This window comes from Tiliqua scincoides, chromosome 2 (genome assembly GCF_035046505.1).
Source record: "Tiliqua scincoides isolate rTilSci1 chromosome 2, rTilSci1.hap2, whole genome shotgun sequence".
NCBI lineage: Eukaryota > Metazoa > Chordata > Lepidosauria > Squamata > Scincidae > Tiliqua > Tiliqua scincoides.
Genome location: NC_089822.1, coordinates 113,165,522 through 113,189,849, shown reverse-complemented (window position 1 = coordinate 113,189,849; position 24,328 = coordinate 113,165,522). Strand labels below are relative to the sequence as shown.

The 24,328-nt window shown below is 43.2% G+C and overlaps 1 protein-coding gene across 1 annotated transcript in view; it reads right to left on the bottom strand.

Moving 5' to 3' along the window:
• TYK2 (tyrosine kinase 2) overlaps window positions 1-17,866 on the bottom strand; it is a 64,272-nt gene extending 46,406 nt beyond the window's left edge. The window contains exons 1-4 of the mRNA XM_066613655.1: window positions 17,784-17,866; window positions 12,149-12,205; window positions 8,055-8,262; window positions 4,639-4,762 (exon numbers count right to left, since the gene is read on the bottom strand). Of these exons, the coding sequence (XP_066469752.1) occupies window positions 4,639-4,762; window positions 8,055-8,241 (311 nt within the window). The 5' untranslated portion in view covers window positions 8,242-8,262; window positions 12,149-12,205; window positions 17,784-17,866. The remainder of the gene's footprint in view (window positions 1-4,638; window positions 4,763-8,054; window positions 8,263-12,148; window positions 12,206-17,783) is intronic.
• Window positions 17,867-24,328: the final 6,462 nt, after the last annotated feature.

Genomic DNA, 24,328 nt, shown 5'->3' with positions numbered 1-24,328 from the left:
CCAGGGTCAAACCCAAATAGTCTGCTTAGGGGTAAAGAACAAACTATCTCCCTCATAACATGCATCTGTATCTTGGTCAGTGGTTTGGCTCTATGTTTTGACCACACTGGTTGCCTCTGCTGGAAAGCATCATAGAGGTACAAAAACAGCATCCTGTTTGCTATACCAAAGGAAGACTGTGGTATCTGAAGGTAGGGGTACAGGGCCTCACAACAGGGCTTAAGTTTCAGAGTGCCCTCCTTTAGGAGTTGTAGTATCTAATATGTTGTAGATCCACTGAGTTGGAGAAATATTTTTGGACAAGTTCAGTATAGATGCTGGCAGCGTACACTTCCCTTCCCTCTTTCTTCCCATACACTATGCAATCCTATGCATACTTACCTGGGAATCTGCTCTGTTATGCTTAATGGGACTTCTGAATAAGCATGCATAAAATTGTGGCATAAGATTTGCACCACATAAGACTGTGGCATAAGATTTGATTGCTGTACAAACTGCCCTGGAATCTTCTGGCATATTTGCATGTATGCATCATGACCTGGGAAGAAAGTGAGTAGAGTGCCTAGCACAGGAATGGGGCGAACCTGTTTCACTTTGGTGACCCACTGTATATGTTGGTTGATCTTGGGCAATTGCTTATTTTTTGTTTTTAAGAGGAAATAACTATAACTTACTGGATCAGAGGAATGCTGCAATTTTGCAGAAACCATGTCACCATGCAAAGCTTCCTTTCAAGCAAATTTCCTCTGACAAAAAAAAATTCATTTTAGCTTACAGCATATCAGACTTCCTGTCTAGTTAATAAATTCAATTCCTGAACTAATTTTGTAATTTTTTTATTTTGTTTGACAGCAGTAGATAAGGAGTGTGACACAGATAAAATGTTCTAAGTCAGTAGTCTTCAAACCCCAGCCTGGGAGCCAAATCTAGCTCTTAGGAGTATTTTATTTGGCCCCCAAGGTTCACCAGCCTTTCAGTGCTAAAAATAACTTGAAATATGCATTTCTGGGTATATACCTCATTCAACCACTACAGGTGCTGAATGCAATGCAATCTAATGAAAAGAAGTTATTTCATTACACTGCATTACATTCAGCACCTCTAGTGGTTGAATGAGGTATATACTGATGCTGGGAGACCTGGAATATAAAGTTCATTAAACTTAAATGAGTTTATGAAACTTAAATGAATGCCTAAGAAACTGAGACAAAAAATTTGTGATTTGTGTCGTAGGTTGTTTAATGCTTTTTCAAAATCAATTCCCCCCTCTTCCTGTGCCCTCTGCTCTCCCAATCCTTTTTGAAAATCAATTTCTCCCTCTTCCTGTACAAATCAATTTTGCCCTCTGCTCCCTTCCTCCTTCCACCCCATCCACTTACTGTATTCAATAACTGTACTCCATTTATTTATTTATTTATTTGCCAGCCCTTGACACCATGTTAGATATACAATGCGGCCCTCGCACCAAAAAGTTTGGAGACCCCTATTCTAAGTTAACATGAAGACAGGGTTGAAGTGATCTTCAGGTCAATATTTAAAGTGCTGTAGGATATAAATATATGACAACGGTGAGTACTGAGTGGCTTTACCCAACATCTGATCTGGTTGCTCTTAATCGGTAATGTCACATCAGTATTCAACAACATGAGGCCCAATATTAATTCCTGAGAACCCCCTACACAGCAGAAACTGAGCTTGTCTCATCAACTACAACTACATTCCCACAAATAAAACCAGAACCAGAAACACCTAGTCCAATAGACCTCACTGAATATTCTAGCTCACCATTTCTCTAACTGTGGGTCAGAACTCACCATGAGCCAATTTCAAGTGGATTATGTAGCTCCTAGCTCAGCTGCCATTGAAAGTACAGAGCTGCTGGCCTGGGCAGGCTGCTGGCAAAAAGAGGCACGGTGCTTTGCCTTGAATAGGTGGGAAAATGGCATCCTGGAAAGGGGGGAGGGCTGTGTGGTTGGAGAAGGATCCAAGTTTGTATTTTGGTTTGACTTCCAAGTTGGAATGTTTGAATTCTGAGCTATGAAAAATAGCAAAACAAGTACACTGTGTAATGGGACCTTTTGGCTCATCGCAGCTTAGCTTTGAAGCCTAAATTGATTGCGTCACTTCCTGCCATGACATCACTTCCAGGTTAATGCAGTGGCATCACTAGGATGGGGAGGGGAGTGCAGCCCACACCAGGTGACACAAACTGGGGGCGGGGGCCGACACCACTAGTAACCACAAATCATTAAAATTGTGGTTTGCAGGAATAATATCACATTATATAGCATTTGATGTGCAATTAAAGCAGAATGCAATGGGGGGAAAAACCAGAGTGTATTATCTTTATTCTATCAAAAGATATGGTCAAAAAACCAGTGAGGGGAAGGTGAGGGTACATTACCATGCCCACCACCCAGGTTGTTGCCCTGCCCACTGCATGGGAAGAAGTCCATCATGGGGATAACATAAACCCTAGTGATGCTACTGGGTTAATGAACCCACTTCCAATGGGTCCCAACACACTCATTCTAAATAGTGGGTCCTGGGGCTAAAGAGAACCATTGTATTAGCCATTGGAACATGAAGTTATGAGTGACAGCATCAAATGCGTTGAGGTCCAGAAATAGCAGCAGAGAAGAATTCCTCCATCAGTCTCTAGACATGGATTGTCCACCTGAGCTGCCTTAGCAATATAACCAGGTCAGAAGCCTGATTGAGAAGGGCCATAGGAAAAGCTATGCTGGAGCAAGCCAAAAGGCTGACCAGTTCAGCATTCTGTTTCCCACAGTGACCCATCAGTTGCTTCTGAGAAACTCACAAGGGGGAAAAAAGGCATACTTCTCTTCCACTACTGCTGCCCTGCAATTGGCATCCAAAGTTATACTGCTGCTGAAAGTGGAGGTAGCACATTGCCATCATGTCCAGCAGACATTAGCAGAATTGTCCTTCATGACTTTGATCAGTCCCCCTTTAAAGCCATCCAAGCTAGTGACCGTCATCACATCTTACAGCAATGAATTCCACAAACTGACTACATGCTGTGTGAACAAGTACTTTACCTCCTTTTATTTGTCTGGAGTCTCCTGCCAATCAGTTTCACTGAATGACCTCCTGATTCTAGTAAAGGAGAAAGTTCTCTCTCTCCCAGTCATTCATAATTTTACAAGTCTCAATCATGTCCCTCATTAATCACCTTTTTACCCCGTGAGCTAAAAAGCTCCAAATGAGGTAGCCTTATGTTGTAAGGAAGGCATTCTAGTCCTCTGATCATTTGGCTGCCATCTTTTGAACATTTCCAGCAACACAGTACCCTCCTTGAGGGGTAGCAATCAGAAGTATGCCTCAACCAAATTCCACAACAACTATGTGCTATGAGAAAAAGGACCTCCTTTTGTCCATCCGAAATCACCCACTAATCACTTTCATTAAGCTTCCAACAACTTTCACCCCACATTCACCATAAGGTTGGAGCACACAACAAAAGAAATTTACTTTCTGAACTGCACAGTTGATTATAAGCACCACCCTAATGATAATAATACTTATCACTTGTACAGTACTTTGTGGAGTGCTTTACACACTTAGATGTCTTACCTTGTTGGAATCCTGACAACAACCCTAAAGGTAAACTAGAATTATCTTCATAATGCAGTTGGGAAACTGAGGCTGAGACAGCATGACTTGTCTACAGCCATTTAGTGAGTTGTAAAGGCAAGGCAAGATTCAAACTGGGAAAGTAATGATTAAGAAACGGAGTTGTCAGCCACTAGTCTATGCTATAGTGCAGGGGTCTCCAAACCCCGTCCGGGGGCCAGATGCAGCCCGCAGCAAGCCTCTATCCGGCCCGCAGCCAACCTCTTGTCCCCTGAAAGCCTCTGGCCCACTTGACTGAACATGACCAGAGCTATGCTCCGATTGCATCTGGAGGGTGTTCTGAGGGCCGGAGAGGCTGACTGAATGAGCCCACTCATTCATTTATTCATTCATCTAAGTTCCAACTCTAATTTATTTATTTAAATTTTATATTTAATTTTTTTTCCAGCCCTCAGCACTGCGCCAGATATTTGATGCGGCCCTCTGATCAAAAAGTTTGGAGACCCCTGCATGACAACTACGCATGCTTCCAGCTTCCACCCAGAACATACTATACTCCCTACTGTCTACAGCCGGGTCCAATGATTCAACCACATCTGTTCCAGTCCAGATAGGGACTTACACCTGAAGGATTTACAATAGGCTTCTCCTAAAATGATCACACCTAATGAACGCAGATTGACAAGACAGAACTGCTACCTAGGAACAACCTAAGATAGGAAAAATCCAGAAGAAAAGACTGACAGATCATCACTGGTTATCACCTTCAGGTCGCAGCTAAAACCACTGCAAACCACAAAGAGAAGTTTGCCTGCTTTTGCACCTCAGTTGGTTTTGCCATCACCCAGTTAGGAACTATTGACCTGATCATCCTTTTTTGTGGCTGGCATCCACAGGGCTAGGGCATTTCGGTTACAAGTTCCCCAATACATTTTACAAGTACCCAACTGAATTGCAACAAATTTTCTGTAGCAAAATTGTAACCCCAAAACTGAGGAAATAAAGGTCAAACATGCCCAGAGAGCCAAGAGAAATTATTACCTCATGCGAAAATGCAGGGTCAACTTGATGCCATTGCTGATTTCAAACACATGGTTGGGAGGGAACCATAGTCTGGTCTGTGGATCATGGAGTGCAAACAAACTGTAGCAGATTGGTGTGATCCCTGTAGAAGAGATAGTTGAAAAAAGTGGAGGAACAGCAGCTTTTCCATTATTTATATATATGTATGTATAATTTCTGAGAAGTCAGACATCTAAGCATCTATTTCCTAGCTGTCCTCCTCTCAGAGATGGAATTTTCTATCAAATGAATGCAGGGTTGAGGCAACTGTCATAACAAAGGTTGTTTTGCAGGCTATGAAGCCAAGAAAAAAACCTTTGTAGGTTACGACCAATTCTTTTTATTGCATCCTGGAGACATCTGCTAACACAGAAAAAAAGAGAGAGCTCCTTAGGGGCCACACACTTCTTTTAGAAGCAAACCCTTCCTTCCCTAACTCTCTTTCTGGAGAGTGTTCAGATTCCTACCCCAGCCTCAGTTAAACTACAAAGAGCTATATAAGCTATAGTTGTGTGGATGGCACTAAAATGAGTTACACAAAAAAATTTGTCAACCTACTCATGTATGAAACTGCAGTGATCTCCACAAGGGGTTCAGAAAGCAGGAAGTAAACACACAAGCAGTTACCACAATGGTAAATTATCAAACTTGTCCCAGAGGTAGAACTGCCACTGTTGTCTTACCAAACCTATAAGCACATTTTAAAATGTACTTGTCTTTTATAGTGGCTGTAACCATTTAGAACTTCGGAAGAAAGTCAAAAAGAACTATTTGTTTTCTCTAATATTCTCACACATTTTATTTAATTTCTATCCTGCCTTACACTGGCAAATCCAAAGATAGCAAAAAGAATAAAGCATAAGCACAATTTACAATTAAAGCAAATTCAACCATTTAAAACAATCAGAAATTGACTAAAATGCCACACTACAGTAGCAAGGGCAGCTGCCAAAGGAATAGTTCAGCTTCCCATCCCCCAAAAATACATGGCAGAGTAGATGCATCTTGTGGATATTTTTTGTTTTGTTTTGTTTCAAGCAGAGAAACATAAAGCTTCTTGGAATCCCTGAAGCAAGGAGTTCCACATCCAGTAGGTTACCAGGGAGGAGGTTCTGTCACAAGTATATGCCCATCAGGTCTCGCTCAGGGACAGCACATGAAGCAGAGTCTCCCCCAAAATCTTAACAGGTATATACATGGCATGACATTAAGATATAGGGGACCCAAACTATATAGGTAACAACCAGATAAGGAACCAATTGGAAGAGCATGAAGTTCCTGCAGAATGAGAGTAATATGCTCCCCCCATGTGGCTCCCACAAACATAGATTTGCAAAACACTGTTATAAATAATTCATTAGAATTGTATAAAATTTGTTTCCTAACTGCAGTGAGTTTTAGGACCAGCTCAGTGAGTTTTGTATGTGAACCACATTGCTATAATCTCACAGATCATACAATTTAGAAGAGAAGATCTGGCTCATTTAATTACTGCCAAACCAAATTACAGGAAAATAGTTGCTGTTAAGAAGTCAGCATACAGCACATAATGCAGAATCTGTTCTTCTTGACCCTCTCTCAAACAGCACTTTTGTTAATACTGCAAATCTCCCAAGTAGTATAATGGGCCCTTGGTATCCGCAGGGATCCATTCCAGGATCCACTGCAGAGATCGAACGCCATGGCTGGAAAGCCTCAGGGGACCTTTTGGATATGACTGGAAGTGCCTTCTGATTGCGTCTGGGTGGCGTTCGGAGGTGTGGGGGTCATGGCCATCCATGCTGAGTCACTAAAACAATCTAGTCCCTTTAAAATGTTTGAGTGAGTGTGGGGGGAGGGAGAAGAGAAAAAACACTTCCCTTACCTTAGTGTGGCAAGCTGGAGGGCTGCAGGGCAGTCTGTTGTGCTCCCTAAAGCAACATCTGGGTCATGCTGAGGCCCCCTCCCCTGGCACTGCATCATCTCAGAATGCATCACAGATGCATTTAGGAAACACTTCCGCGATGAATTCTTGGGTGATGAAGAGCCAAGGGAGAAGGAAGGGGGGCCTTGGAGCAACCTGGGTATTATTTCAGAGAGCATCATGGACTCCCTCCAGCCCTCTAGCTTGCCACACTAAGGGAAGCTTTTTTCACTTTTTGCCCAAAACAGGTTTTTGTTTTTTAAAAACCACAGATTTGACTTAATATGGTTTCTGCACCTGTGGAGGACCCTGCAACAGATCCCTTGCAGGTAACAAGGGCCTACCTGTACATAGTATTTGAGAATTACAATGTACAATGCGATTATGCCAAACCTCATTTGGCACTAGAGATAAAAAGTTCCACAGCAAAAGGCATAGCTTTCAGACAGAGCATCTCATTTCAGTACTGGGAATTTCAGAACAACAAGCTGCTTACAAGAGCCATAAAATATAATTTGGTGTGGGCGTGCGCATGCACATGTGAGTGTGTGTATCACAACCCTAGTTCAAAATTAAGTTTTATGCTAGAGGAGAAGCAGAAAAATGCAAAATGATCAGGGATTAAAAGAGAAAAAATACAGCTCACACAAGGGTCCACTCTGCTTTCTGCTCCCAACAATGGATGGTAACTTCTATTACACTCCATGCTCCCTACACTCTCCTCAAAAAGATTTAAAAATCCTTTTCCTTGCTGTTGTACCTACCTCTCTTCTTTGCTTAATTAAAATCCAGGGACATTCTGTACTTGACTTAATTTCCTGGCTGGCTTTACAATATTGATAAATTTCACTCTCTTCATCCCAAGTATACCTGGATTTTGTTCTGGTCCCTCTAGTTGTTTCCCTTTTCTATCCCAGCACACCCAGGCTGTGAAATCAGGCTTCCAAGGGCAACAGGAGACAGAGGAGATATCAATTTCCTCTCAGAGTATGAAATAAAATGTCATCTGCAGAACATTAGGAGAGTTCCAGCCATTCCTATTTGCTCTCTAATAAAGCACGGTGACTTGAAAGGGCCACATAAACTAGTAAGTCAAATTTCATTCAATGTGGGATGAGGAATTTATCCAAAAAAGCATGCAGAAATATAGTCCACTATTGTGGCTTTTCTTGACTTTCAGAAATATGAACTATACTGCCAAAAAACAGAAGCCATATAACCAGCGATCGATTTCCCATCCATGTAACTTATGCTGTGGAATTTAAGAAAGAATAGGGGATATAGCAGTTCTTAGTGGTTACAACAAAATCGTGGGTGCTGGAAAGATGGATTCTGTTCCTCGTTTTGTGAATGCAGATGATTTACTTTATCTCTTCAGGCCACTTTACCAAAAGCTAAACAGGACTAATATTTCTGCAGGAGATTTGTTAGGATAGCAAGATCTGCACATTTCCTCTAACTTAGCCAAGTCAGGACTCTGTAGGCTGCTTACCAATCTTCTGTGCAATATCAATGCAGATCTCTTCAGCACTGGGAGATCCCTGTGTGTAGGTCTGGTACTGTTCCTCCTCATTCTCACCCTTCCAGTAAAGGTATATCCTCAAACCTCCAGCAAGAGAAAAATGACATCCTTCCATGTCTGAGTCACTGTGCTTCACTACACAATGGCACAGAGGCATTGTGTCAACGTCCCAAAGGCCCTAGGTGGAAAAAACAGAAGCCTCGATAAAGGTAAGAAAATCTAACAGTTTCAGGAATTGAAACAGAACATTCAGCCGCACTGGGTCCCTTTAGGGAGAAGGGCGGGATATAAATAAAGTTTATTATTATTATTTATTATTCAGCAATGAGTATTCAGCAAATATATACAGACATACCCTTTTGAATCTATCAGGTGGAGCCCCTTCCAAACACGTGATGTCACATAACAAGACAGGATCATCATTTAGCTGGGTGAGAAAAGTGATGCATGGGTGAGGTCTACAAATTAAGGGCTGTATTGACTTCCAAGCATCACCATGTCCCATCTCAACCCCCCTACACAGACACACCGCAATGCCCTGAACAGAAACAATTCCTAAGAGAGAAGATTAAGGGACTTTAAAGAATAGAGTAGTTAAAGAAGATCATAGGCGGAGTCTGGGCAACTTGGCTAATTAGAAAGTCTTTTCCCAACTTAGCGCTATAAACTTTCAAATCTAGCACTTCCTCACTTCAACTGAGGTCTTGATTGTTAGCAGAACTTAGAAGTGAATTCACTAGTCATACCAACCAAAAGTAAGGCACACATTCCTTCTCCAGCTATTGAAATATTTCTTCATACTTAAGTAATCAGGCATTATAGATAGGTAAGAACAGCGAACATAAGCTCAAATTTATAGTGAAGCAAGAAGTGAAATAAATGTCAAAGAGAAGCCATAATAGTTGTAAAGTCTTCCTTACAATTATCTGCTTGTCAGTTATATTAGCCAGCAATAATTATACGAGCAAGCAATAAAATCCCAGTCTGGGAATGTACCTGTTTGCCAGCCCTTTGTTCGTGCATTACAAGCAAGAGCAACAGAATTCTGTTAACCAACCCAGCTGTATGTAAGTCACTGGTAAAACAGACCTCAGCTGTCTTGCTTCTGTAAGGAAGTGATTGATGCTTCAGTTTCTGCCATCAAATGTCAAGTACTCCTTCCCCATGAAAAGAAGAGGAAAGATGTTCAAGGAACTTGGCTGCAAGTTCATGCAGGACATCATGTTGGTATCCTTCAGTCTCGGAAGACTATGGTATCGCACTTTGAATGGTGGTTCTGAAACAGAGTGTCCTCTCCAGTGCGTGAAGCCTGAGTAAAGTAGATATGGAGGATAGACTGTTACCTATGCAGCAAATCCCCCCTCTCCACATTGCTGGAATGGTCCAATGGAAAGGCAGAAGCCAATACAGTTGGTTCCAGCAGCATTGCAGGAGTTGCCATAACGTGACTGTTCAGCCATGAACTGCCTCAGGGACTCCGGCTCCAGATTTTTCTCGAGGTTGACTCCTGAAGCCTTTTCCATAACTGGATGTAGCTACAAGGCAGTGGAGGTATGGGATCAGAGTTTTCCTTCTCTCAGATGAGCTGCCTTCCCAGGCTAACGAGTCTCATCTACCCGGTGGCTGTTCAGTCGCCTCTTACAACAAGTACAGCCAAACTGAGGGCCTATTCTTATCCCCCAGACCCCAGGGCTAATATATACATAATATATACATGCAGGACATATACCTAGACATAGGTTAGGACTTATTGGATTTTCTTCTCAGGCACTGCTACTTATTGCTCTGTCTAAAACAAACCTGAATGTACCTTTGGTGTGCAAAATTATATAAAGTCCTGATGGGCTTAGTTTTTCCTTTCAACAGTAACAGACACAAGTCAAGTGAATTTAGGCCAAAGTTTCTTCATCAGTACCACAGACAGACAATTGCGGAGCACCAAGTGACAGATCACATTCAGCTGACTGTCTGCCATCAGGGCAATCTATTGCTGGAGAGAATATTAACACAAAAAGGGGATTTAGAGCCAGACAGCCCTCCATATTGACTGAGATAAACAGCCAGTCTGTGGCAAACCCAAACTTTGTTTATTGGGGAGGGATGGAAGAAAGCATAACACAAGAAGTTCTTTCAGTCTGAACAAGCATGGTCAAAACAAACAGAATCTACTCTATGGTTTACTTGTCCAAACAAAAAAGTACACCAAGTTGTGGAGTGTTCTGCCACCTACTGATACACAGATTCCAGAAGCTGAGCTTCAGCAAATTCCTAATTCTGTCATTGTCCTTGAAATGTTTCCTAGGAAGTATGACTCCCTTCAAACAAAATACAAGAAAGCTTGTTTCCTCTCTAGGATGAGTCTTCAGTCTACCTACACTAGAGAGGGGCAAATGGCAACATGAGGTTGAATACCTAGCAGCCAGTGCCTTCTTTTTATTCTTCTTGAAACTGCTTAGAGGGACCAAAAAGCTGCAAGCAGAACTCTCCTTGCTTTTCGGAAGGAAAACTATGGCTAAAGCACATCAAGAAAGGAGGGAAACAGGGGAAACCTATCCCCCTCCCCTGCCTCTCTCTTTGGGAAAGAGAACCAGGGAGCAGATCTCTCCTCTACAGCACACCCACCACTGGGCCTTCCCATGTGCCTTCCCTAAAAGTAGGAAAACTGAAAATGGATCCTGCCAGGCAAAAAGGCAGGGGAAGTGGTGGTGGTAAACAGTGCCTAAGCTTGTAGGCAGGCCACTTTGATGGGTTGGGGGGAGTGAGAGGCAATATCTTGATCATTCACTTCCCACTTAGATTTATACACAAAATGAGAACAAAAGATGTGCAAAATGAGGCCCATTAAACTGACAAACAGATGCAATTCCCTGCAGACTTCCTGTTTTCCCCACCTATTTACCTTCAGTGTGGTTTAAGATTACTATGCAAGAGACAGCATGACATTTCAAAGTTGCCCTATTGTTTTATGGTCCCCCCATCAAAATTATATATTGCTTTTGAAACAAAAATCTTAAAATGACCAGGATAGTGGCCACTTCTTCATGAGCTACAGCAACAAAGAAACAAACTAATGGAAACTGAAACAGAGTTATAGTAATTTGCCATAATTTCTACCCTGTGATGCAACCAAATTACATTTTACTTGTTTCTGTTTTAATAATACATGGTTTAATTACTGTCTCATTTACATCCTTCCATAAGAGAAAGATACCTTCTACAAGAGAAAGTGCTGTTAATTGAACTGTCACAAACATACAATGTGCTAATTCACAATTCCTATCACCTCAAATAGAATTCAGAATTTTAGCAAATATCATACCATTTCAAGAACACACAAGTTTCATGCCCATTTTTTCAAAATAATCAACTTGAAGCTGAACCTCTTAAACAGAACTAATCAAAAAGCATGGTTATCCTGTTTAGTATCGCTTCTCCCCACAGACCATAGCTATCTGTATTCCCCTTCAGTCACTTCAATGAGTGTGCGATGTTTCATGCTGAAAGGTCCCAGAAAAAAACTGGAAAAATTAAGAAAAAAAGGTTTTTTCTGTTTTTTTCCTGAAGTCTTTTTTGTTTTTTTCCCAAATTTTAATTTCAAAAAATTGAAAATAGAAAAAGGAAAAAATGATTATGGAATGTTTTATTTTAACAAGATGAATAAAATATTTTAAGACAAGGTGTTCAAATATTTTCCAAATCATTTCTAAAAAATATGCATGGTATCAGATTATGTATGGTATCAGATTATGATTATGCATGGTATCAGATTATTCTAATTTCTGTGCACTGAGGGCAAGCAAGTCCTAGGTTACAAACTGAACTCCCCAATGCAAGGACAAGATGCATTTTTTTCCTTTAGGAGGTGCTGCCATTGTCACAAGAAAAGAAAAAGGTTTCAGTTTTATTTTTGCATGTGGATGGGTATGTTTTGTTCTGTTCTGTCCTCTTTTTTCAATTTTTCCAAAAATTTCTGGTTTTTTCTGAAAAAACAGAAAAAACCTGGGTTTTTTCCAAGCTTTAAAATTTCCAGAAATTTTACATCTCTATAACAAGCATGGCATTACCTTCAGGTGTTTGTAGCAGTGAGTAAGAGGTGGCCCAACTTCTCTGCCTCTTTCACACTAGCAAAGAAAGAACAGCAGATGGCAAACTTGAGTAAGTGGACAGCAAATAATCTATTGGCTATTTCAAAACATGACTAACTGAAGTTCACAGCATAGCTTAGATGCTACCATGGGGGAAGGAAAGAGGAACAATCTTACAGCTGAGCAATATCCTCATTATGGAAATATTCAAGTCTGAAGTATAGCTTACAGGACTAATTTGTGTCAGCCCAATTTCAATTCACCTGCTGCCTGTAGTAAGTCAATTGTTCTCATGCTCAGGTATCTTGTTGACTTTACATATGATTATATAGGATTCAACACACATCCCATGACCACAGCAGTTTATTTTTACGTTATATCTGTGCTGACCCCTCCTATAGGTAGGCCAAGAGTATTATAAACCAAGGATATTAAAAATAAGCAGTTTACAACTGCTCCATACCATATTTTGATTTGGGAAGGGGAGTACCGCTAATATTCAATTTGGAACCAAAGCAGTAGAACTGTGTAGAAAATGTGATTAATCAAGATCTCAAGTGAATAGGTGCAAGCCCAAGACTAGATTTAAAAGCAAGTCTAAGGCTGCAAAACTACTTGCATCCAGAAATAATCCAGTAGAAGTTACTCTGCATTAAACGCATGCAGGACTGAGCAACATACCAGGATTCTAGCTGCTTCAGTATAATCCAGAATACTCCTTTCTTTCGGTGAAACAGCTTTCACAAATTTTGGATGGGAGACTGAAAGCTGAGACAGCTGTCATGAGACAACAGAGCCAGGAGGAGGCTTTTCACAGCCTGGCCAACCTGAAACTGCTCCTGCTGGAAGCTTGGAAGGCATAACCAGATGCGACAACCACACCGTGAAGAATTCCATCCAGAAGAGAAGGGTTCTACAAGTTGCCGGTAGAACAATGATTGTAATAAACTCATTCATACTCTTCTATGGAGCTTTGTAAGCCACCTTGGGCATTTGCTTTGGCATGGGAAAGGCGGGATATAAATTTCTCACAATAAAATAAATAAACTACAAACATTTTGGAGGCAATGAGCAGCCACAGCAGTACATTACCCTCTCTCCCACCACTGGCTTCCAAATTATAGACAGAGACCCTTGATTCCAGGAATCAGGAGTAACCAAACCCGAGTAGGAGATGTGCTACAAGATCTTTTCAGATCCTTCTTCTAATTGAAATTTTATCCTTCTTTAACCATAAATATACAAATATAAAAAAATCAATAAAATATTCCTAAATATTCTACCTTCCCCCCCCCCCACTATCTATCTTGTCAGTAGTATAAGACAAGAACAAATGAAGACAGCTGTTCATGGAGCAAGAATATTACAAACCTACATAAAGAGATTACCAAATTTTCATCCCAAAAAGCTTTTACTTTCCCTTCTATAGACTTTTTTTTTCACACACTGCCAGAATGCTCATTTCCATAAATTGAGTACTTGTATCTGGAGGATAGCTTTCTGCTATGGCATAAGTCTTTCTGCAATTAAAAAAAACAACTTCTGCTTCCTGCATAATCCACTGATTCCTGGAAAGACTCTAAGCAGGTAAAGATGGAACTAAACAGACCGAATTAAAATTAAGAGTACAGTATTAAAAAGCATATGTCATAAAGATTTTATTACATGAAATTTTCTGGCCCATGCAAGTGTTGCTTTATCATCTTACATTGCAGACACTTATTTGCTTTAATTTAGTCCACTATAATAATATAATATAATAATATAGAGTCAAATACACTGTATTCTCAACAAGAAAACTTTCAGCTTTGCATCTATGACTGCATTTACCTAAGCCAAACAAACAATTTTACTTTTCTTTAACTTTTCTGGATCTTTCTTTCTGGCAGGCATACACCACATGCTGCATTAGAAGTCAAACAAGCACAATACTAAGGCAAGCCCTATCTCCCCAGTGCAACACTTGCTTGATAATAAAACCTTTGTACACACAAGTCAAGCAGCTGCCTAATCCCTGTTTTGCCAATGAAAACAATCTTAGAGACCATCTAAGAACTTCTGCCCGATATCTTTGAAAGTCAGCAGCTCTTCCATGCTAAACGAAGAACACAAAAATACATCCCAGCAAATCCCATGAGCCAAGCACCTGACGAGGGAGAAGTCTAAAGAAAAATGCAACTTGTCAAGATCCCAAGTACTAAACACATCTCCACAAGGAACAGAGTAGACCAAACTATGCTTCCCAAGTCCCTTCATGAACAAATAAAATTACCACTTAAAAGTATGAAGACAAATCTGTCTAGCCCACTAATATTCTCCCTTTTCCCTCTCCCCAGTAGCTTTTCTAGCCTCCTACACATCCTTTCCTTGTTCTCCCTCTCTACAGAGCCCTTCCTACACATAATTCACAAATGTGTTCCTCCAACCTCCACACTCCACTTCTTTCAACTCAGATACAATGGCCTGTAGAAATTTCACTTGTACCAACTTACATTGGTTTCAAGATAAGTTTTTAAATCCTAGTCCCTTCCTACAAGGCCTTCAGCTAACAACTCTCAAAACCCCAGTCTTCCACAGTGCACATCAACAGATTCTTCCTACTTCACAGTAAACAAACCTCTTCCAGAGTCAAGTCATCATACAAAACAGTTTATTAATTGCTTGCCTTGCATAATACACTTAGCACTTAGATAAAGCTTTTATAAAACAAGTTATTCCAAAGTCTCATGCACAGTAAGCAGCTGCTGAATTGCCTTACAAAGTTCTTGTAAAATCTTATTATTTTCTCCATATTGCGGGGGGGGGGGGAGAGGGAGGGAGGGCCTGAAACTCATTTTAGTACAGTAGCAATATCTAAATCAGGAGGTTTGTGATTTATAGCTTGCTCTCAAAGCCACTTTACCACACCAAATCTCTCATAGCCACAAAACAAGCCTCTTAAAGCACAATCCTATGCATTTTTACTCAGAAGTAAGTCTAATTTGCCTTAATGGGGGTTCATCACAGGAAAATGCATATAGGATTGCAACCTTAGTGACAGTCAGCCTTTCAACCAATCCTCAGAGTAGTCCCATTCCTCTTTTCTACTATTTTTCCCAGTCAGCTCCAGATCTCCTCATATAATCTACTAAAGCCAAAAGATCCCCATGCTCTACCTTCTGTCCCACTTGTGTCAAAACGCCAAGTTAGAAATGTTACAAAACTCTGTTCTTTCAAAAATTCGTAATTGAACACATAGTTTCAGACTCTTCCCATTTCCCAGAGAACTGGACTTTATAAGATATGGATATGTCCATAGATTCTATGCATTCCATACATGTATGGAAATCCATATTTAAATAAATACTTCGTAAGGTATTTTAGCACCAGCTGTTTGAATAGGAAGTATATGAAAACAAGAGATTTATCCATCTATTTTGTATCATCTACCAGGATTATCAAAAGACACAGATATGTTGCCACTAAATAGCTACATCACATGAGGCTCCAAGTATCAGTTATAAAAGCAGAGGATGTTGGGACACACTTCTCAAATGGTCTACAGGTGATTGTGTTGCATGAGTTGCATTCCAGCATCCTCTGGGTCTTTGGGAAAATACAGGAAACCACCCATCAAGAGGCACCTTATTGTGCTGCATGTGTAACGGTTTGGTAACCCAGGGCCCAATCCTATCCAATTTTCCAGTGCTGGTGCAGCTGTGCTGATGGAGCGTGCACTGCATTCTGTGGTGTGGAGGCCTCATCACAGAGGCCTCATCAAAGTATGGGAACATTTGTTCCCTCACCTAGGGGTTGCATTGTGGCTGCACCAGTGTTGGAAAGTTGAATAGGATTGGGCCCCCAGTCATGCTGGATAGTACAGTCAAGCACTAAGAAGAATTGCACTACAGTACTTGTTGACTTGAATTTCTCCATCACTGAGAAATGATAGGCTTACCAAACAGTTACCATCATGCCATAGTAAAGCAGTAAACATTATCTATGTCCATCCATTGCAAAAGACTTTACAGCACCTCTAAAAAAATTACTACCATGCACAACCCTTTGAACTGTTGGTACAGCTTGAGGTATGTCAGAAGGTCTCTGGATCAAATTTTCAGAGACTCACCATGTGGCAAGTCACTGTTTTGTCATCCTCTACACCTGTATCTGAAATATGACCTACCTTGCATGACTCATGTAGAAATTACTAAGTTGTACTAAAAATACTAAGTAAAGCACAATAAAGCACCATGCAATTTTAGGAACTTCCTAAATATCTGATGGTGAATCCAACTCTACCATGTGCTCCAAGCCTCTGACTTTCCACAAGAACTTCCCCGTATAGCCTCCAGATGTTCCTCATTTCCAGCTTCCATTGCCAATTCTTTCCCATCTCTCCCAGAAAACTACATACTGATATAGACTAAAACTCAAGGTTCATCTGATCCTATGTTCTCATTTCTAACAGTAGCCAGCTAAATACTTCTGGAAAGAAAAGAAGCCGAGGATGGTTGAAAGAAGCATCTACCTCTAGTACCTGGTATTTGGAGGTAGGTTGCCTCTGTACATTTAGCTATTGTGGCCAGTAAGAACACTGACAATAGACTGATCACTGATCAGAAACACTGAGATCTCTCTCCTTAACCATGAAACCGGACATAACACAGTCATAAGCATAGATACAAAATTTTTTCAGCTTCTATATTACAGCTCTAAGTAAATAAACAGAAGTTGTGCAAATCACATTTAGTTTACGTTATGGTCTGTTTTATTGACCATATTAAACATTTAAAAGTTTTCAAAATTACTGGAGGACGTAAACAAACACTTTCCTCACCAATCACATTCCTCTCTTCAACAATTACTCTTGCTCACACTCACTACCTCTAAAGCTCTCAACTCCACCAGGGTTTAATCTGATCCATTTTTGGTGTTCTGTATTTTGCTTAACAGACATTTGCACTCAACGTTCCCACTCTCAAGAAGCTTGGGGCACTATCCTATCCAATTTTCCAGTGCCGATGCAGCTGTGCCAACGGGGCATGTGCTCCATCCTGCAGTAGAGAGGCAATCACAGAGTCCTCCTCAATGTATGGGAACATTTGTACCCTTACCTGAGGACTGCATTGTAGCTAACACTGGTGCTGGAAAGTTGGATAGGAGTGGGCCCTTGTTTATCCTACAGGGAGGGGGAGAAAGTGTTGTAAACAAGATGATTCCTTACTGCTGGTACATCAGTCCACTTGTAGCCTCTGCACAGTCTGTTCCTCCCCTTCCCAAACCATTTTACTTAAGATGGTCATGTCCATTTGGGGGTGACATTTCCTTTGCAACTGCCTCTCCCACCGCTCATTCTCAGAAGGCCCCCTCCAGTGGCTTCTCCCTAGCAGCTGTCAGGTACACTGCCCCTGAACATGGAGGTTCTACTGGCAGCCATGGTGTCAGGTGGCAGCCCTGCCAGGCGGCTGTGCCCTCCATGAGTGGGGTCTGGCTAGCCTGCCCAGAAGCCCCTTCCTTGCTTCTCGCCCTCAAGGCTATTTCCTCCTCCCCGAGGGCTTCCCTGCCCGGGGCGCCATTTCTTCCACAGCCACCGCCCGCCCCTTCATCCCTACAATGCCGCCCCCTCGCCTACCTCACAGGCTGGGAGCGGGGGAGGGAGCCCCTTCGCAGCGCATCACCAACGCTCCTGCTCCTGCCAGCAACGCTCCAGGTAGCCACAGACTTGCTCCAGCCCCCACCCTCTAACTGCAGGTCGAAAGACCGCTTCCTATTGGCTCTATGAGACGCCTTCTTCTATTGGCTCTCTCTCTCCCCCCCCCGCCCCAGCTTTGTTTTTATTTTTCGCTTTCCTTTTCTGCCCCGGCGGGCGGCGCGCGCGCCTTTTCATTGGCTGTCGAGACAGGAGAACATGGCCTCGCGCCTCGCCGAAGCCGCTGATTGGAGCAGCCCGCGCATGACGTGCTGCGGTCTGCGAGCCATGTTGGCAGCTGGCGCGCGGCGTTGCTCTTAGAGGGAGGGGAGGAGTGGAGCGAGCGCAGCCTTCATGCAGGCAGATGCAAGGATGGAACGTTGAAACATCTACGGGTGCTCTGAACGCGTGCAGCTGCCTCTCAGCTTTGCTTGCCCCGGTGGCGTAGCTGGGGGGGCGCAGCGCTCAGGCTGGCTGGGAGACTCAGTGGGGCGGGCAAGCGGCCCCTCCCTTCGGAGCCTTTCCCGGCGGAAGGAGCAAAAAGGAATGACTCCGAAGGGAGGGGCCGCTTGCCCGCCCCACTGAGGCTCCCAGCCAGCCTGAGCGCTGCGCCCCCCTCCAGCTACGCCACCGGCTTGCCCTCTAGAAAAAGGGGCATTGGAGGTCCAGTGTGCTTGCTGCTGGGCTTTTCAAGGTGAAGGGGGAAAGAAAGACTGCTTCAGCAGCTGGGCAGAGTGGGAACTTCTCATCTCCTGAAATTCCCTCTCCTACAGTAAAGGTCCAGGATTCCAAAAAGAATTGCTCTGCCAGCTTTGTATCCCTGTATATCAAGAGAGGCAGAGACACCCTGACAAGTCCTAGTACTGTACCATTGACAGATTATCTTTAAAGTTGAGAGCACCACATAGAAGTTCGTGTCCTCAGTTTTTCCTCGGCAAATGGAAGGCTCTTCCATTCAAACAACATGGGGAGTGAGAGTTTTGCTAATTTCCTCTGACGTAGGGTGACCGTATCATTGATCCTCCAAACTGAAACACTTTGGAGAATGAAAGGGAGCATGAAATAATTGAAAAAGATATAAATAATTTTTTGAGATCTGTATTTCTGACAATTTTTTTAAAGATCTTTATATTAATTAACTGAACATTAAAAAATAACATAAGCAGAATAATTCTACTTGGTACATATTCACATACCTAAAACCAATTTAAGCATTGGGAAAACTCCTCAATTAAGGGCCCAATCCTATTCAACTTTCCAGCACTGGTGCAGCCACAATGCAGCCCCAAGGTAAGGGAACAAATGTTCCCATACCTTGAGGACACCTCTGTGACTGCCTCCCCACCACAGGATGCCCCATGGGCACAGCTACACCTGCCCTGGAAAATTGGATAGGATTGGGTCCTAAGATAGACAAGTATAATCAATTTAGGGCCCAATCCTATCCAACTTTCCAGCTCCGGTATAGCCACAATGCAGCCCCATTGTAAGGGAATACATATTCCCATGTCTTAAGAAGGCCCCAATGACTGCCCCTCCACCACAGGCACAGCACACCTCATTGACACAACTGCACCAGCACTGGAAAACTGGATAGGATTGGGCCCCTAGTATTTTAAATAAATGACCAAATAAATCGCCTATATGAAGAGGTAGAAAGCTATGTACTAGACACCAGTAGTACAAGAAACAAAAAAAGGAGATCAATACTGAAGACACAAAAGAAAAAGAGAAATTGAATTAAGAAAAAAAAGGGGGGGGATTGCCTTTATGAAGAGGCAGACAACAAAATACCAGTGTTACAATATCTGTGTAACTAAGCAAGGAGAACAACCACCAAACTGAGGACTCAAAGAGAAGAGGGAATGAACTGCAAAAAGTGAAACAGCAAACTTCCCCCTTCAAAAGGGGAGGGGCAGGAAACGAACAAAGTATGAAAACAGGCAGTGAATAAACAAGGGTGAAAACAGCATCTTGGCTTTACAGCACACATGCTCTAAGCCAAAGGTTCTCACACATTTAGCACTGGGTCCCACTTTTTAGAATGAAAATATCTCAGGACCCAATGGAAGTGATGTCATGACCAGAAGTGACAACACCAAGCAGGAAGATTTTTCACAATCCTAGGCTGCAATCCTACCCACACTTACCCAGGAGTAAGTCCTTTTTATTATCATTGTTAAAAATATACATAGTAGCTTGTTAAAAGTACAGGTCTAACTTTTCCCCAAATGCAGTCATAAACCATGGTAGCATCAAGTCTAATATATTAAAAATAAAATATTGAAATGAATGGGGACCCACCTGAAATTGGCTCGCGACCCACCTGGTGGGTCCCAATCCACAGTTCGAGAAACACTGCTCAAAGCCATTCCACCACACCAGCTCTAATAAACTGTCAAATCCATTTGGCGATGTTATGCTACTGCTTATGTTTCTAGCACAGAAAGTTTTGTGATGAGGTTCCTCCCCCCCCATCTCCATCCTCTATTATTGCAGAACTTGCAGATTGTGTAAAATGATGTAAAAGGTTCTTTCAGGTCCTCCTTTTCTACTCTCCTCCAGGTTGTCAAAGGCTTAGCATTATGCAATGGGGGCAGGGATGAATCACAGAAATGATGGAAATGGGAACCTTTACAAATACACTGGGAATAGATTATTGCAAACCAAAAAAGCTGAAAATGAAAAAATAAAGCGTGAAAAGGGGTTATGGACCTACACATTTGCTAAATAACTCACCCAGTATCAATAAGGTTGTTTTGTGCAGCCAAAGTACATGGAAAGAGAAGGACATGACTTTAACAATCTGAAGATAAGTCTAGCAACCAAACATTGTACAGAGAACAAAAATGGGCTGGTTCTTCCATTTGTTATATCTGGCTAGGAAAATGACACAGAGGGGAAGTCAAAGAAGGGTACTAGTAGCAAGGATTCTTAAAAAGGCAAAATTGACACTCCCACCCACACCCAAAAAGTTCTGCAACATCACTGGTAGCATCCACTGCTATCTTGGGGGGGAGGTGGCAGACAGATCAAGGTTACACAGGGCAGTCGTGCATTACACAGGGCAGTCGGGATCCCTTCTCCAGGGGATGGGCCCGTATCCGAGCGCACTCGGGATACTCCTCGGCGGGAGGGGGGTCGGGGGCTTCTTGTAGTGGGGGATTCGATTATTAGAAACATAGAGAGGGGGGTTTGCGACGGATGTGAGGACTGCATGGTGACTTGCCTGCCTGGTGCGAAGGTTGCGGACATCACTTCTCGTCTAGACAGGCTGGTAGACAGTGCTGGGGGAGAGGTAGCGGCTGTGGTGCATGTCGGCACCAACGACGTGGGCAAGTGTAGCTGGGAGGTCCTGGAGGCCAAATTTAGGCTTTTAGGCAGGAAGCTGAAAGCCAGGACCTCAAAGGTAGCGTTCTCTGAAGTGCTACCTGTTCCACGCGCAGGGCCAGCTAGGCAGGCGGAGATCAGGGGTCTCAATGCGTGGATGAGACGGTGGTGTAGGGAGGAGGGGTTTAGATTCGTTAGGCACTGGGGAACGTTTTGGGACAAGCAGGACCTGTACAAGAGGGACGGGCTCCATTTGAACCAGAATGGAACCAGACTGCTGGCGCATAACATTAAAAAGGTGGCAGAGCAGCTTTTAAACTGATCCCTGGGGGAAGGCCGACAGGAGCCGAGGGGCATCCGGTTCGGGACTCCTCATCCCTATGGGATGAGGATGGGGAGGTTAGAGAACAACAAGACAAAGGCAGGGTAGGAGAAGAAATTGGGAAAGGTAGGGAGATGGGATGTGATAGACGGTTTGGCACAATGAGAGGATGCGGGGACAAAGGAGTGAATAAGCAGCCCATCCTGGGGCATTCCGTGTATAAATGCTTTTATGCGAATGCCCGAAGTCTACGAGCAAAGGTGGGAGAACTGGAATGTCTGGTAACAAGGGAAAACATTGACATAGTGGGCATAACGGAAACCTGGTGGAATGCGGAGAATCAGTGGGATACCGCAATCCCGGGCTATAAACTCTACAGGAGGGACAGGCAGGGGCGTGTTGGAGGTGGGGTGGCCCTTTATGTTAAGGAAGGGATAGAATCCAGCAAAGTAGAGATTGAAGGTGGGTCCGACTCCACCGTAGAATCTCTGTGGGTTAAATTACCAGGCTTGAGCAGCGATGTAATACTGGGGGTGTGCTATCGTCCTCCAGACCAGAAATCTGATGGGGACCTTGAAATGAGGAAACAGATCAGGGAGGTGACAAGGAAGGACAGGGTTGTAATCATGGGGGACTTCAATTATCCTCTTATTGACTGGGTCAATTTGTGTTCTGGTCACGATAAGGAAACCGGATTTCTTGACGTGCTAAATGACTGTGGCTTAGATCAGCTAGTCACGGAGCCCACCAGAGGACAGGTGACTCTGGATTTAATTTTGTGCGGTACGCAGGACCTGGTTAGAGATGTAAACGTTACTGAGCCATTGGGGAACAGTGATCATGCTGCGATCCGTTTTGACGTGCACGTTGGGGGAAGAATACCAGGCAAATCTCTAACAAAAACCCTTGACTTCCGACGGGCGGACTTCCCTCAAATGAGGAGGCTGGTTAGGAGGAGGTTTAAAGGGAGGGTAAAAAGAGTCCAATCTCTCCAAAGTGCATGGAGGCTGCTTAAAACAACAGTAATAGAGGCCCAGCAGAGGTGTATACCTCAAAGAAAGAAGGGTTCCACTAAATCCAGGAGAGTGCCCGCATGGCTAACCAGCCAAGTTAGAGAGGCTGTGAAGGGCAAGGAAGCTTTCTTCCGTAAATGGAAGTCTTGCCCTAATGAAGAGAATAAAAAGGAACATAAACTGTGGCAAAAGAAATGTAAGAAGGTGATAGGGGAGGCCAAGCGAGACTATGAGGAACGCATGGCCAGCAACATTAAGGGGAATAATAAAAGCTTCTTCAAATATGTTAGAAGCAGGAAACCCGCCAGAGAAGCGGTTGGCCCTCTGGATGGTGAGGGAGGGAAAGGGGAGATAAAAGGAGACTTAGAGATGGCAGAGAAATTAAATGAGTTCTTTGCATCTGTCTTCACGGCAGAAGACCTCGGGCAGATACCGCTGCCCGAACGGCCCCTCCTAACCGAGGAGTTAAGTCAGATAGAGGTTAAAAGAGAAGATGTTTCAGACCTCATTGATAAATTAAAGATCAATAAGTCACCGGGCCCTGATGGCATACACCCAAGGGTTATTAAGGAATTGAAGAATGAAGTTGCAGATCTCTTGACTAAGGTATGCAACTTGTCCCTCAAAACGGCCACGGTACCAGAAGATTGGAGGATAGCAAATGTCACGCCTATTTTTAAAAAGGGAAAGAGGGGGGACCCGGGAAACTATAGGCCGGTCAGCCTAACATCTATACCGGGTAAGATGGTGGAATGCCTCATCAAAGATAGGATCTCAAAACACATAGACGAACAGGCCTTGCTGAGGGAGAGTCAGCATGGCTTCTGTAAGGGTAAGTCTTGCCTCACAAACCTTATAGAATTCTTTGAAAAGGTCAACAGGCATGTGGATGCGGGAGAACCCGTGGACATTATATATCTGGACTTTCAGAAGGCGTTTGACACGGTCCCTCACCAAAGGCTACTGAAAAAACTCCACAGTCAGGGAATTAGAGGACAGGTCCTCTCGTGGATTGAGAACTGGTTGGAGGCCAGGAAGCAGAGAGTGGGTGTCAATGGGCAATTTTCACAATGGAGAGAGGTGAAAAGCGGCGTGCCCCAAGGATCTGTCCTGGGACCGGTGCTTTTCAACCTCTTCATAAATGACCTGGAGACAGGGTTGAGCAGTGAAGTGGCTAAGTTTGCAGATGACACCAAACTTTTCCGAGTGGTAAAGACCAGAAGTGATTGTGAGGAGCTCCAGAAGGATCTCTCCAGACTGGCAGAATGGGCAGCAAAATGGCAGATGCGCTTCAATGTCAGTAAGTGTAAAGTCATGCACATTGGGGCAAAAAATCAAAACTTTAGATATAGGCTGATGGGTTCTGAGCTGTCTGTGACAGATCAGGAGAGAGATCTTGGGGTGGTGGTGGACAGGTCGATGAAAGTGTCGACCCAATGTGCGGCGGCAGTGAAGAAGGCCAATTCTATGCTTGGGATCATTAGGAAGGGTATTGAGAACAAAACGGTTAGTATTATAATGCCGTTGTACAAATCTATGGTAAGGCCACACCTGGAGTATTGTGTCCAGTTCTGGTCGCCGCATCTCAAAAAAGACATAGTGGAAATGGAAAAGGTGCAAAAGAGAGCGACTAAGATGATTACGGGGCTGGGGCACCTTCCTTATGAGGAAAGGCTACGGCGTTTGGGCCTCTTCAGCCTAGAAAAGAGACGCTTGAGGGGGGACATGATTGAGACATAGAAAATTATGCAGGGGATGGACAGAGTGGATAGGGAGATGCTCTTTACACTCTCACATAATACCAGAACCAGGGGACATCCACT